The sequence below is a fragment of the Heterocephalus glaber genome, unplaced genomic scaffold (assembly GCF_053883595.1).
Source record: "Heterocephalus glaber isolate CG9 unplaced genomic scaffold, H.glaber_assembly_v1.0 deba00000818, whole genome shotgun sequence".
NCBI classification, from domain to species: domain Eukaryota; kingdom Metazoa; phylum Chordata; class Mammalia; order Rodentia; family Bathyergidae; genus Heterocephalus; species Heterocephalus glaber.
The window spans coordinates 4,782,400-4,796,406 of record NW_028258164.1 but is presented as its reverse complement, the minus strand read 5'-3'; the positions used below and the strand labels follow the sequence as shown (position 1 = coordinate 4,796,406).

General features: G+C 32.6%; 1 protein-coding gene across 10 annotated transcripts in view; it reads left to right on the top strand.

The window, feature by feature from the left end:
- The window catches only part of Senp6 (SUMO specific peptidase 6), a 113,259-nt gene that overhangs the window by 64,799 nt on the left and 34,453 nt on the right, over positions 1-14,007 (top strand). For all 10 annotated transcript variants that reach the window (XM_087207580.1, XM_013065221.3, XM_021243795.2 and 7 more), the window contains 5 exons: positions 1,636-1,865; positions 6,984-7,154; positions 11,879-11,912; positions 12,459-12,653; positions 13,627-13,850. In XM_087207580.1, the coding sequence (XP_087063706.1) occupies positions 1,636-1,865; positions 6,984-7,154; positions 11,879-11,912; positions 12,459-12,653; positions 13,627-13,850 (854 nt within the window). The remainder of the gene's footprint in view (positions 1-1,635; positions 1,866-6,983; positions 7,155-11,878; positions 11,913-12,458; positions 12,654-13,626; positions 13,851-14,007) is intronic.

The following is a 14,007-nucleotide window of genomic DNA, read 5'->3' as shown; positions in this document are numbered from 1 at the left end:
GATTACAGGGCTGCATCACCACACCTGGCTGAGGTTTTAAGTTTTTGATATACAGTACAGATTCAGAAGTTTTAGTGGCTCTCAGGTATCATAAAACATTCTTGACAGGACACTGGGCTTTATTTTTAATATATACTTCTATGTAGGTTTTCAAAATATAGTCCATGGACTTTCTAATAGCTATATTAGAGACTGTACATGTGTGGTTGTAAAAGTACATATATATTTACATACACACATAACATGCATACATATCAGACTCTGTGCCAAGCATTATATATATCATTTGCTCCTTGCAACAATTATTGTCCACAATTTCATAAAGAAGAGAGACAGCCACATAGCCAGCTCTGAAATATATCCAGCATCTGCATTTGCTTCTGAAACTGAACAACAAAAGAAATAAGCAGAATGATGTAAGTCTGATAGCCTGGAAAATGTACAGTAATCAATAAATATCAAGTCAGATTTTTGTATAGGAAACTTAAAGACTGTACTTACAAGTTCATGTGTTCTTCACATGATATTTTAATGTGCATGTGTGTACACATGTGTGGCATGTTTTAGATTCTTGGTATATAGCACTGAATAAGACTGTCCTAATGTCATGGTTTGTATGTAGAGAGGAAAGACAAGTGAGTAAGTAAAACATTCACAACAAAGAGCAACAAAATTTGAATCAGTTGGTGTGACTTGATATCTCTGGGTTTACTTTAGACTGAGTTGTCAGAAGTGACATTTAAGCTAGTGTTTGTTGATAAAAATACAGAGAGTTGGAAGGTAAAGGGAACAAGCTTGTGGTGTTTGAAAAACAGAAATACTGATTGGCTAGTATTCTTTGAGCATAAAGAGAGAATTGGAGTAGATTGGGAAAGGTATACAAATAGGGGCCAGGTTTTAAACCATAGTGAGAAATTAGGATTTTACTCAAATACAGTATGGGTGGTTCCAGGGAATAATATAGAGATGGGTTTGCTAAGTTTCAGTAATGACTATAAGGTATAAGAGCAGAGGGCCGGGGATTTAGCTCAGTGGTGGTGCTGCCTGCCTCATAAGCACAAAGTCCCGAGTTCGATCCCCAGTACCGGGAAAAAAAAAAAAAAAAAGTGTAAGAGCAGATTACCTTCATAATGTATTTCTTTCTTTCTGTGTTCATTTGCTCAACAAGATTTATTGAGCATAGGCACTGTATAATTTTAGCAATTTCTTTTTGTGATAAATTTTTTTGGTCACATGAAGTTTCACATATTTAAGAGATGTGATTTTCAGAATAATTTGTATATATAAATTACTGTTACACTTTCAACTTACTGGAACTCTGAAATAGACTTAACTGATAAACATTTAATTCTTGTAAATTACTGATGTCTGTCTGGGTTAGTGGTAATGGGCTATAGAATGAACTTAACATTTGTGTATTTTTTAAAAGATGCCAAGTTGTATGCTTTCTTCTAATTTAATTTTTGTCAGATAAAGGATTTTATCTTCATTTTTATTAATTTTGTCTGGAGGAGATTCAAAGTAAATCGGGTATTTCCCACTGATTATTTACTTTTTAACTGATAGAAATGAATTATAAAATTACATTGCAAATAAAATTTTAATGTAAATTTTGAATTTTCTTTATACTCGTAGTCATTTTGTCCAGTGATGATGATGATGACAATGACAGGAGTAACAGAAGAGATAGCCTATCTCCTCAGCCTGCCGACTCAGCGTGTTCTTCTCCAGCACCATCCACTGGAAAAGTAGAAGCAGCACTGAATGAAAATTACTGCAGAGCCGAGCGTCAGCCGAAAAGCATTCCAGCAGAATCAGAGCTAAACACCATCACATTGCCAAGGAAAGCAAGAATGAAGGACCAGGTAGTCTTCATATGTGGACATTGGTTCAAATGAAAGTCTCCCCTTTGGAATGTAAATCTCTTGTTGTTTGGCAACAATTTGAGATTATTCATTAATTAGGGCTTAAATACCACTTAGAAGATTATTCTGGAAGACTAATCAAAAATACCAGTTAAACTAAAGGATTTAGTGTGAAAATTCAACAAGAAAAAGTATTAACCTGACAGCAAAATGCCAGTGCATGTTGAATGTCCCTTATCTAAGATGTTTGGACCAGAAGTGTTATATTTCTTTTCTTTCTTTTCTCCCCTTTGGATTTTGGAATATTTACATAATGAGGTATCTTGGGGATGGGACTCAAATCTAAAGAGGAAATTCAAGTATGTTTCATATGAAAATTATGCATGTATCCTCAAGGGTAATTTTACACAATATTTTCAGTGCGCCTACATTTCCATTGCAACTCATCACTTGAGACCAGATATGGAATCTCTTACTTGTGACGTAATATTGGTGCTCAAAAAAATAACAGAGAGGGTCAGGGATTTAGCTCAGTGGTTTCGCCGCCTGCTGCGCAAGCACAAGGACCAGAGTTTGATCCCCAGTACCAAAAATAAAACAGATTTTGTAGCATTTTAGATTTCCTGTTAGGGATGGTCAATCTGTATGTGTAAGGAGATTCCTAGTAAAAGCTAATAGACAGGAAGAAGTCATTTTAGTTTGTATGTATTTTACTATAATTGAGTTTTAAATTTTTTTATATTTTACTATATAAAATTTTCAAAATATTCACAAAGGAACAGGTAACATGAATGATGTAAATTTATGAACAGATGATCTAGACAAATGTTTGTAATGTAGATGACATAAAGATACTTTAATGTCTGTAGTTGCAGGGAAAAAACTACAAAGGATAGGAATAGACAACAGTGGATAGGCCAGGGATTTAGCTCAGTGGCACTGCGCCTGCCTCATAAGTGCAAGGTCCTGAATTTGATCCCTGGTACCTCAAAAACAAAACAAAACAAAAAAAAACAGACAACAGTGGCTATTCAGATAGGAAACAACCACATGAAAAGTACAGATTACACTCTGGAAGTCTGAGGCAAGAGGATAGTTTGAGCCCAGCCTGGGCAGCCTGGAAACTTAGTGAAAGCCTGTCTCAAAAAGGGAGGGCGGGTGGTACGAAGGCTCCGGATTCATTCCTCAGTACTTTTCCTGCCCCCATTTTTTTTTTTTCAGTAGGGAAGACCAATTTAAAGAAAATGGAACATAGCTATATAATAAACAGACTTGCTTAATGTAAAATAATATGTGCTGCTGGCAACAGTTCAAGGAAAACGGTCCTTTCCTAATTTGCTGATGAAAAAGTTATGCCCTTTGAAGAAAAGCAATATAAAAACATTTTTAAAAGTTTTTTTAACTATGTACTGTTTGACCAAATAACAGATTCCCTAGAATCTCAAAGGAATTCCTACCCTCTTCCCCAGTATGTAAAGCTGTATATATTGACATGATTATGTATTAACAAACAGCTGCAGAAAGAATCATTGACCACTGATATGGATGTAGCTGAATACATCATGATATAGTTATATGATGGTGGCCATTAAAAATAAAAACTAGAGATATGTCAGTGACTTTTAGGATTTCTACAGAGAATTGAGTAAGAATAGCAAGATACAGGAATGAGTATATATTATCCTACTTTTGTAAAAATAACTTTTTAATAAAACTTGATGTTAAAAAGTTAAATATGCATGTATGTATGTCAAGATTCCTAGGAATATAGAGAAAATATGGAAACAGAACACAATGTACCAAAGTACCATAAACAAGACTTTGATAGGTAAATGCAAATGGAGGCGGAATAATATATTGTGCGACAAAAAGTTGACATGTGCAATTTTAATATCTTAGGAGCAAACCACTTAATAATTAAGGAAATGAATAAAGTACAACAGAGCTAGCAATTAAAGTAGTGAATATGAATTTAAATATTGTCCAGGTTGCCAGCAGTTTTTAAAGTATGACTGTGACTCATCTTAGTATTTTGATAAATGGTATGTTAGGTTTATAAATTGGTATACCGTTGTTTTGGTTTTGGTTTTTGGTACCAGGGATGGAATTCAGGACCTTGCGCTTACCAGGCATGCGTGTCGCCGAGTTATATCCCCGGCCCTAAATTGGTATAACTTTGCTGGAGAACAATTTTACAATAATTCTAGCCATATACTCTGATTTGGCTGTAGAAATGCTCATTGGAGATAGTTTATAATGGGGAAATATTAGAAAGGTCTCAAATACAGATGTCCACCATAGAAACATTCAGTTTGATAAACAATGGATTTCTATGTAATCAAATTGTTACTTGAACAGTTTCCAGGCTCTCAGTTATCACACTGAAGCACAAAGGCATGCCCAGTGCTCTTGTCAGTCACTCTGTGGGAGGGTGGGGACCACTCATATTGTAGACCCAAGCCTTCTACTATAGAAGCTCTTCTCTGCTGGAGCACTTTTTGGGGGTACTGGGGATTGAACCTAGGACCTTTGCACTGAGCTATATCCTTGGCCTTTTTTTTTAACTTTGAGACATGGTCTTGTTAAGTCCCAAAGTTGCCCATGCTGGGCTCAAACTTGTGATCCCTCCTGTCTCAGCTTTCCAGAGTGCTGGGATTGCAGCCGTGCATCATCATATCCAGCTCAACTAGACCACTTTTAAATTAATCTGTTTTATTAGTAAGCCAAATAGCTCTCAAAGGGAGGGAAGCACTAAACCAAAAACAAGCAAAACCCAACAATTTAAAAACCTCTTTAATAGGTTTCTATTAATAATTTGGGGAAATGTTCATGCTGACCTGTTAGTAAGCCTGAAAAAAGCAGTTTACAAAATCAGAGATATATAATCACATTTGCTTTTATTCTTTTAATTTTTTAAACTGATATATAAAACAAAAATTTTGCATAATTATGGGGTACTGTGTGATGTTTCAATACACATGTACATTGTATAATGTTTAAGTCAGGTTAACCATACCCATCTTCCCAAACATTTAACATTGCTTTATGCCAAAAACTTCCAAAATCTTTTCTTCTAGCTGTGTGAAATGTACTATATATTATCATCATCAATAGTCACCTGCTATGCAGTAGCAATACCAGAACTTTTCTTACTACTACTCCTTGACCCATCCTTCCCTATGCCACACACTCTTCAGTCCCTGGTAGCCACCATTCCATTTTCAGCTTCTGTGACAGCAGCGTTTTTAGGTTCCACATATGAGTGAGATTATCTGGTACTTGTCTTTCAGCAACTGGCTTCTATAGCATGATGATCTCCAGTCCCATATTTTCATAAAAATCAAGATTTTATTCTTTTTTATAGCTGAATAATATTTCATTATGTACATGCTGCATTTTCTTTACCCATTTATCAATTGATGGACACTTAAGTTGTTTCCATTTTTTGACTATTGTGAATAGTGATGCAGTAAACGTGAGGGTTCAAATGTTCCTTCTTCAGCAGACTAAATTTCCTTTGGATATATTCATTTCACTTTGAGGATTGCTCAGTCATTTATTTAGTAGTTCTACTTTTAATTTTATGAGAAACCTCCATACTGTTTCCATAATTGCTGCACAACTTTATGATTTATATTTTCATCAGCAGTGTGCAAAGGTTCCTTTTTCTCCATATCCTTGCCGTCACTTGTTATCCTTAAGTCTTTTTGACAGTACCTATTCTTACAGGAGTGAGATCGTATCTCATTGTGGTTTTGATTTGCATTTCTCTGCTAGTGATGTTGAACAGTATTTTATATACCCATTGGCCATTTGTGTGTCTTCTTTTGAGAAATGAGTTATTGAGGGGTTTTTTGCTATTGTTTGCCTGCCTTGTGTATTTCAGATATCAATTCTTTTTCAGTTGTGTACATTACAAGTATTTTCTTCTGGATATTGTCTCTTTCCTATTAATAGTTTTTTTTCTAAGTTTTCTTTGCTATGTGAAAGCTTTTAGTTTGATGTAATCCTCTTTGTCTTTCTTTAATTTTTTGCTTGTTTTCTATGTTTTTTGACTCTGTATTTTTTAAATCTGTGTTCATTTCAACATTCTGAAGTATTTTCCCCATGTTTCTTTGTGCTAGTTTCATAATTCCAGGCCTTACATTTAGGTTCTTAATCAATTTTGAATTTTTTTGTATATTGTGAGAGGTAGGGGTCTAGTTTCATTGTTCTACTTGTGGATATTCAGTTTTCCCTAATGCAGAAATCCAAAATCTGAAATGCTCCAAAGTCTGAAACTCTTGAGTGCTGACATGGTACCCCAAGATTTTAAATTTTAGGTTTGGGATTAGGGGTGTTCTGTTGGTAAAATCTATGCAGATATTCAAAAAATTTTTTTAAAAATCCAAAATCTGAAATACTTCTACTTCCTAACATTTTGGAGAAAGTATCTCAATCTATAGTGTAATTGTTTTTCATTAAAGTTATAGACACAGAAAATAGTTTGTATTATGATTAATTTGCATTTGGAAATGACTACAAAATCATAATTTAACAAATCAGGTAAAAATATGTAAAGCTAAAAATATGTAAAGTTAAAATATGTAAAGCATCCTTTTGTATTGCAGATAACTATTTCTATAATTGCTTGTTTTGTAAAGTTTGATGATTTAAGTACTACCGCTGTCACTATTAATTGCTAACTTTTATTCAGCATTTTATTGTGCATAAAGCCCTCTGCAAAGTCCATTATGTACAATGGCTAATGTGAATAATCTTTATCCTTCATATTTTTCTTTTTAGAAAAGTAAAACTTGTTTTTATTGAATTTTACCAGTTCATTAACAGGTGGTTTGGCTGTGATTTGAACCCAGTGGGTCTGATTTCTGGAATACTATACCCACCTGCTCTGCTATTACTTTCATTTCAAATAACTGAAATATTACTAAATAAAATAGAAAGTATTGACTTTTATTTTAGACCTACAAATTTTTGTTTCCTCTAACATTCTTGACGGAAAATAGATTCTATGTTGTAATCATTTACATTTCTTTATATGGGATCTTGTTTGTATGTGTGTTATGTTTAAGTTTGTGACCTTGTTATGGTAACTTAAGTGAAAATTTTCTTTTTCAGTTTGGCAATCCTATTATCACCACACCCCTAAAACGTCGGAAAGTCAGTTCTCAAGAAACTTTAATTGATCCTATACCTTTAAGCTGCCAAAGTCCCTTTGAAAGTGTCATTTTAAGCTGTCGAAGTATACGAGTAGGAACACTGTTTCGACTATTAATAGAGCCTATAATTGTAAGTATATTCTTAAATTATTATGCTAATCACAAGATTCAGAATTCCACTGTCAAGTCTAATTTGTAATAATTAAATTGTTAAGTTAATCAAATATCAAATTGATTTCAAGATTTGAAATTGCTTTGAGAGTATGTATTTAAGTATTCATTAAAAATTAGTAGATTAAAATTTATCATAGTATAATGTTTGAAGTAGGTACAAATTCACTGTAGAAAGACACATAAAACTCTTAATAAGTTAGAAAACCTTTCAGTATATTTTATTCTCATTTCACCTTAATTTATGAAAAAAATATATTGAAGAACAGTAGTAAGAGAAAGAATTTAAGCTTTTTATCGTAGCTTTAAGACTTCTAGAAATTGGTTGTAGGATTACAATGGACCTCCACAGGCACTATGATTTAGACTGATTCAGTGTCCACAGCACCTAAAGGATTTTCTATAATCCTTTATCCTTCCTGTTGTAAGTGTCTACTTGTTACTTTACTGCCACTAATCCCATTCAGGTGTACATCTTCTATTTGAAATTTTAATATAAACTCCCTAACCAGTGTTCTTTGTCATCAGTTTTCTTGTTTCTGATGTGTTCCAAACATTGTTGGTAGGTTTATCCTCCTAAAACTATGCTTATTCTATAATGCCTTAATTTGGTGTCCTTTACTATATTTTCCATCTCCTGATATTTTAAAGGATACTTTATACATAAAGTAGTATCCTTGAGAGCACAGAATATCACAGCATGAAAGTTAAAAGGTTTCATTTTTATATAAATTATGATAAGTAATTTATTTTCTGCTAAAGTTTCTTGGTTCTGAGGATACACTATAAGTAAAAGAAAAATTTTAACAGATGAGTTTATAGGAGCAAATGAAATATGAACATAATTTCTTAGCAGAACAAAACTTTGTGGGAATTCAACATTTTTTTGTTTCCACCAAAATACTCCATCTTATCACAATTTAAAAACTAGAAAATTTCAAAAGTATCCCAGAGATTTAAAGCAAATGAAATATACACTATCAGGCCGGGGATTTAGCCCAGTAGTTCCGTCGCCTGCCTTGCAAGCGCAAGGACCTGAGTTCGCTATCCGGTACCAAAAAAAAAAAAGAAAAGAAATATACACTATCATTTATTGCCCAATAATATTGTAACATTGTTTTTTCAGTGATTGGTAAAATTTGTATTTTGCTACAAATTTTCATACTGTAAATTATGTTTCCAAGTTTTTTCATTTGATAAAAATGTCATTGTTGGGCCTGGGATTTAGCTCAGTGGTTCTGGCACCTGCCTTGCAAGCTGAGGACCCGAGTTCGATCCCCGGTACCAAAAAAAAAACAACAAATGTCATTGTGTCACTTTATAGCTCAAAAATTTCCTGGAGTACTTTGTAGATTTATGACTTTCTCTCATATTAACAGTATTATAACTCTTCTGTATGATAAATAAAGTTTTGTTGGTAGTTTATGCCTTTAATGAAAGTAGCTATAGATAGCTTTTAGTCTCAAATCTATCAAGAACTACATTAATAATTGGATAATTTTTTTCCCTTACAAGTTACAGGTTGGGTTCTATATGCTACAGTGAATTAATATTAAATTTAATGCAAAAATGTAATATGCACAATATAAAATGTACTAATACAGTTTTTTTTTAAATTAAAATGCTAAGTAAAGTATTTCAGCCAAAAAATGTAATGGGGAAATTTGCTATGTGGTATTAATTTTTGTGGCATAGGACTTTTGCAAAAGACATCTTCCATTGAAGTATACTGAATCTATCATTTCTATAGATGGTATAATTAAAAAGACAAATATTTTATTCCTGCATATAACTTAAATTTAATCCAATCAGTGGTAGAAATGCCAAGCTTATTTAAAAGTAAATATTTAAATAAATGAATTTATTTAAAAGTAAAATGGTTTACATTATTAGGAATATCACATATGCCCAGATATGACATTCTTCCTTTTTTATTTATCTTTTTTTTTTTCTTGTTTTTTGCTTTTTGAGATGGTCTCACTGTGTAGTCCAGGCTGGCTTAAAGCACACTATGTAGCCCAAGCTGGCCTTGAACTCTCAGTAATCCTACTGCCTCAGCTTCCTGAGTGCTGGAATTATAGGCGTGGCACTTGACACAGTAGTATTTATTTGTTTATTCCAGTACTGGGAATTGAATTTAGGACCTTGGTGCTTGTCAGGCAATTGCAGCTTTGCCGAGCTACCTCCCCAACCCATTGACACTCTTCCTGGTTTTTCAAATGAAAAAATAAAATCTGAAATCTAATTTTTCAGTCAGTTTAATTTTAAAAATGTTTTGGGATATAACCCAGTGCCTACTTGTAATGTTAGTATTAATACCCCCAAATTTTAAATTTTTAAATTTTAAGACACTTTTTTCTTTTTTTTTTAAATTTTGGTAGAACTGAGGATTGAACCCAGGGCCTTTACACTGTGCCACATTCCTAGTACTCTTTTTTTAATTTTTTAAGACAGGTTTTCTCATAGATTCTGAGGCTGAACTCAAGCTTACAATCCTCCTGCCTCAGCTTCCCAGAGTGCTTAGATTATAGGTATGCACCACTATGCCCAGATAAAAGTCTTTAAATTCCCTTATCTTGTGCAACAGTTTTATTCAAATATTTTATATCATTATTTAGTATATTTCATTTTTATTGCTACTTTTTGAGTCATCTAACATTTTTCTTAAGAATGCAACTTTAGCTTCTGTGTATGTTAAAGTTATATAGGCTGGCCTCAGCCTTTCAGTCATCTTGCCTCCTAGGCCTGAGTAGCTGGGATTACAGCCTTGCGCTATTGCTTTGAAGCATCCAAATAATGTATTACTTTCCAGTTAAGCCAATTAACCTGTTACTTGCTTTTTAAAAATTTTTTTTATTTTCATTAGTATGTATTTGCAGTACATAATATATATTCATCATAGGGAATTGATACTGTACATAGCACACCTTAATTCTTTTTACATCCCTTCAATTAACATGTTGCTTTCAGAGAAATCTTTAAAACATATGTTTAGTAACATTCTAGACTTGGTAATTGGTTTAGTTATTACGAACTTTATATTTTCTTGTTTTGTTTTTTACATTATGAAAAGCTTCCAATTTTTCAAAGAATTTTACAGTGAATATATATTTCCAGTTATGTTTTACCATTGGTGTCATAGTATACAGATTAAGCATCATTAACTGAAAAATCCATGTTCGAATGACACTCAGTTTTGGAGAGCATGATGGTACGTGCCTGTATTTCTAGCTGCTTCACACACTGAGACAAGAGGAACAATCACTGCATCCAGGAGTTCATCACCAGCCTGAGCAAATACTAAGATCCCATTTTTTTTAAAGTTGGATGGGTGCTAGAGGTGTAGTTCAGTTTTAGAGCTTGTGCATTAGCATGTGCAAGGCCCTAGGTTCAATGTCCAGCAGCACAAAAGTAAAGTTTTGGAATTTGGAACATCTAGAATTTCAGATTTTCACATTAGGGTTGCTCAGTGAAGCATAGGTGAATATTTTAAAATTCAGAAATCTCTAAAATCTGAAACACTTCTGGGCCCAAGCATTTTGGACAAGGAACAAACTGCACATGCTTTTCATATATCTTGTTTATTCCTCTGTATCAATCACTCTTATTTTTAAAATGCATTTCAAAGTACTTTCCTCCTTTCTATAAACATAAAAATGATTATTCAGGTTGGAGGCTTAATGTTAAGTCTTCTTTACATTGAAATAATTAGTTAGAAAATTACCATTGTTACCAGTTATAACTGAGTTCGGCACAGATTTTCAATGAAATAACACCATTGAGTTAATTTGGGAACAGGATATTTGCTTTCAAGTGTCTCTCTTCATATCATTTAATTACAAAGGGAAAATTGTATCTTTACAGAGTAAGAACCCAGCAGTTACTGCCTTGGTCAATTGATTTAATCAGATAACATGTGCCTTCTGATTTTATACTTCTTCAGGGGAAGTTTCAGCACATCACCTGTATGCTATATTTGGTGGAAATATATGGCTTGAATTTTTAAATTAGGAAACAGAGATCCAGGATGTTGGATGTTTTGCAGAACTTAAAGATCATGTCATGAAGAACAAAGAGGCAGATTACTCATGTAGAATGGAGCAGACAAGAGAAATAAGTAATATAGCCTTGACAAAATCATGTCTTGGGGAAGAATTAAAACAAAAATAAAAGCCAGTTTGGCCTGGTTTTAGAAATTTAAGCATGAACTGTATGTTGAATGAAGTTAGTCTTGATTTCTTAAATGTATTACTAATGTTTTGATTGCATAGGAGGTCTTTGTTCTTCAGAGATACATGCTAAATTATTTGGAAATTAAATATTACAATGTGTTTCTTGCTTGGTGAAAGAGCAAGCAGTATGTGTATAAAGAGCAATGTGGCAAATGTGCCAAAATATTAAGTTAATGACTCTAGGTATGAAATACTATAGCCAGGTATTTGTTGTAATATTTTGTCAGCTTCTCTAGTGATAAGCTAGTAATGCAATAAAAGTTCTAAGTACTTTAATAAATTGAAGCTTCACTTTCTGATAATTTTGCAATATAAATACTTCATCCTAATTTTAAGTATGTAGTAAATGTCTGTTTTTTTGCCTTCTGTAGATGTAAAGCACATATGTCACTTATGTCTAACAAAATCTTCATAAGTGTATGATTAGTACTAATTTATCTTAATTTTTTAGTTTTCTGTAGATTTTATCAAGATACATCTGGATGGTAAGCTATTTTTTATCTGTTTATACCCTAAAGTTTTGTTTATACTGAATCACTTTGCAGTAATAAAAGATTTAAAAATATTTACAGAATTCATTAAGATGATTAGTCATTACATAAATCTTCTTACACATCTTAGTATGATTTCATTTTGTAACATAGCAAAACCTAATTTGTTTTAGTCCCCTTTTTATTTGGAAAAAAATGTAGAATCAATCTTTCCTTCCTTCCTTCCTTCCTTCCTTCCTTTCTTCCTTTCTTCCTTCCTTCCTTCCTTCCTTCTTTTTTCTTTTTATTTGTTTTGTTTTGAGACAGAGTCTTTATATGTAGTCCAGGCTTGCCTTGAACTCAAGGCAGTCCTTCTGCTGCATCCCCCAGGTACTTGAGTTATAGGCATGGGCCACCATGCCTGGCTAGAAGTTTCTTTAGTATGTTTACACATTATTTACAAAGCATATTAAATAACATGATTAAACTTGTATTTCCTCCACTTAGGATTCTACTGTCCAAGAATTGATTCCTTTTCCATTTCCATTTGTTTTCCTCCAGAACCAGAAAGTGATCCTGTAGAGATCATTTTAAATACCTCTGATCTAACTAAATGTGAATGGTGTAATGTCCGAAAATTACCAGTAGTGTTTCTTCAGACGATACCAACAGTTTATCAAAAGCTGAGCATGCAACTGCAGATGAATAAGGAGGATAAAGTATGGAATGATTGTAAAGGAATAAATAAGTTAACAAGTAAGTTATATACAATACTTTGTAGTATGATAATACAATCTGTTGAATACTAAGAGTATGAGTACACCAAGAAATTGAAGACTGAGTCCAAAGCAGCATGACTGCATACGTATTTTGAAGCAATATTTCTAAGGTCATTCACATCATTTATTAGAATGTATTACAACTACCTTGCAAAATAGAATTACTGCTTCCATTTTTTTAGGTGAGGAAATGCCTATAGAAAACAAAATTGAAGATAAAATCCAAGTTTACACACTAGAAAGTTTTCAAAATGGATTAAACTCAAAAAGATCTGTACTCTTTATAACACTCAAATCTGAGTAAAGTCAGTGTCTTTAACTTACAGGACTGTTAAGTATAAATCAACCATATAAATCTGGAATCATTAAAATGAGGCTTAAAATGTCTCCAGGTTCATAGAAAGAGCCTTTATCTTGTACAAGCCATAGATGTGTTTCTCCAGTTTGTTTCCTTTAACCTATGAAATGGGTCGTATGGCACAACTGCTTATAAAATAAATACATCTCAGCAGTAATTGCTGTTTCAGCTTAATGATGAATGAATACTATTAAAGCTGCAAAAGTTGACACATTAGTGAATAGCAGCTTTGGAGTTAAATTCCTGAGATATTACCAGTTCACTTGGCAAATTTCCTATTTGAGTTGGACAGAATATAAACTGATGTATTTAAGGTTATAAATAGATTTAGATCCTATTCAATAACACATTAGTTACATCATGAGTAGATGTATTCTTAAGCTGCTGGGTGGTTTTATTTTTTGGTTTGTTTGGTTTTTTTATAACTTAGATGACATTGTCAGGTAACATTGATCTTCCTTTTATTCCAGTATTTATTTTATATCTATTATATGCCAAAGATTGTTTTGAATATTTATTCCAGGACTTATGATGATCTTGGAAATTAATTGTTAACTCTTTTTGTACTTATTTTAGTTTTATTTCTTTTCAGATTTGGAAGAACAGTACATCATTTTAATTTTCCAAAATAGCCTTGATCCTCAGACAAATGTGATATTTGAGAACATCATTAATAACATTGGTATAAAGAATAATGTTCCCAATTTTTTTGCAAAAATTCTCTTCGAAGAAGCCAATAGCAGACTTGTTGCATGTACAAGAAGCTATGAAGAGAACATCAAAGGAAGTTGTATGCAAAAAGAAAAAGTTAAAACTGTAATTATGTTTAAATTTTTAAAAAATAATTTTAAAGTATGGATTGTTTAAAAGGGAAATGCTTTATTATAGTGCTGCTCATTTTAATGCTTTTAAAATTCCATTTCATAATTTGTTTTTATATATGATGTGTAAACTGTCTTGCATCAAAATATAA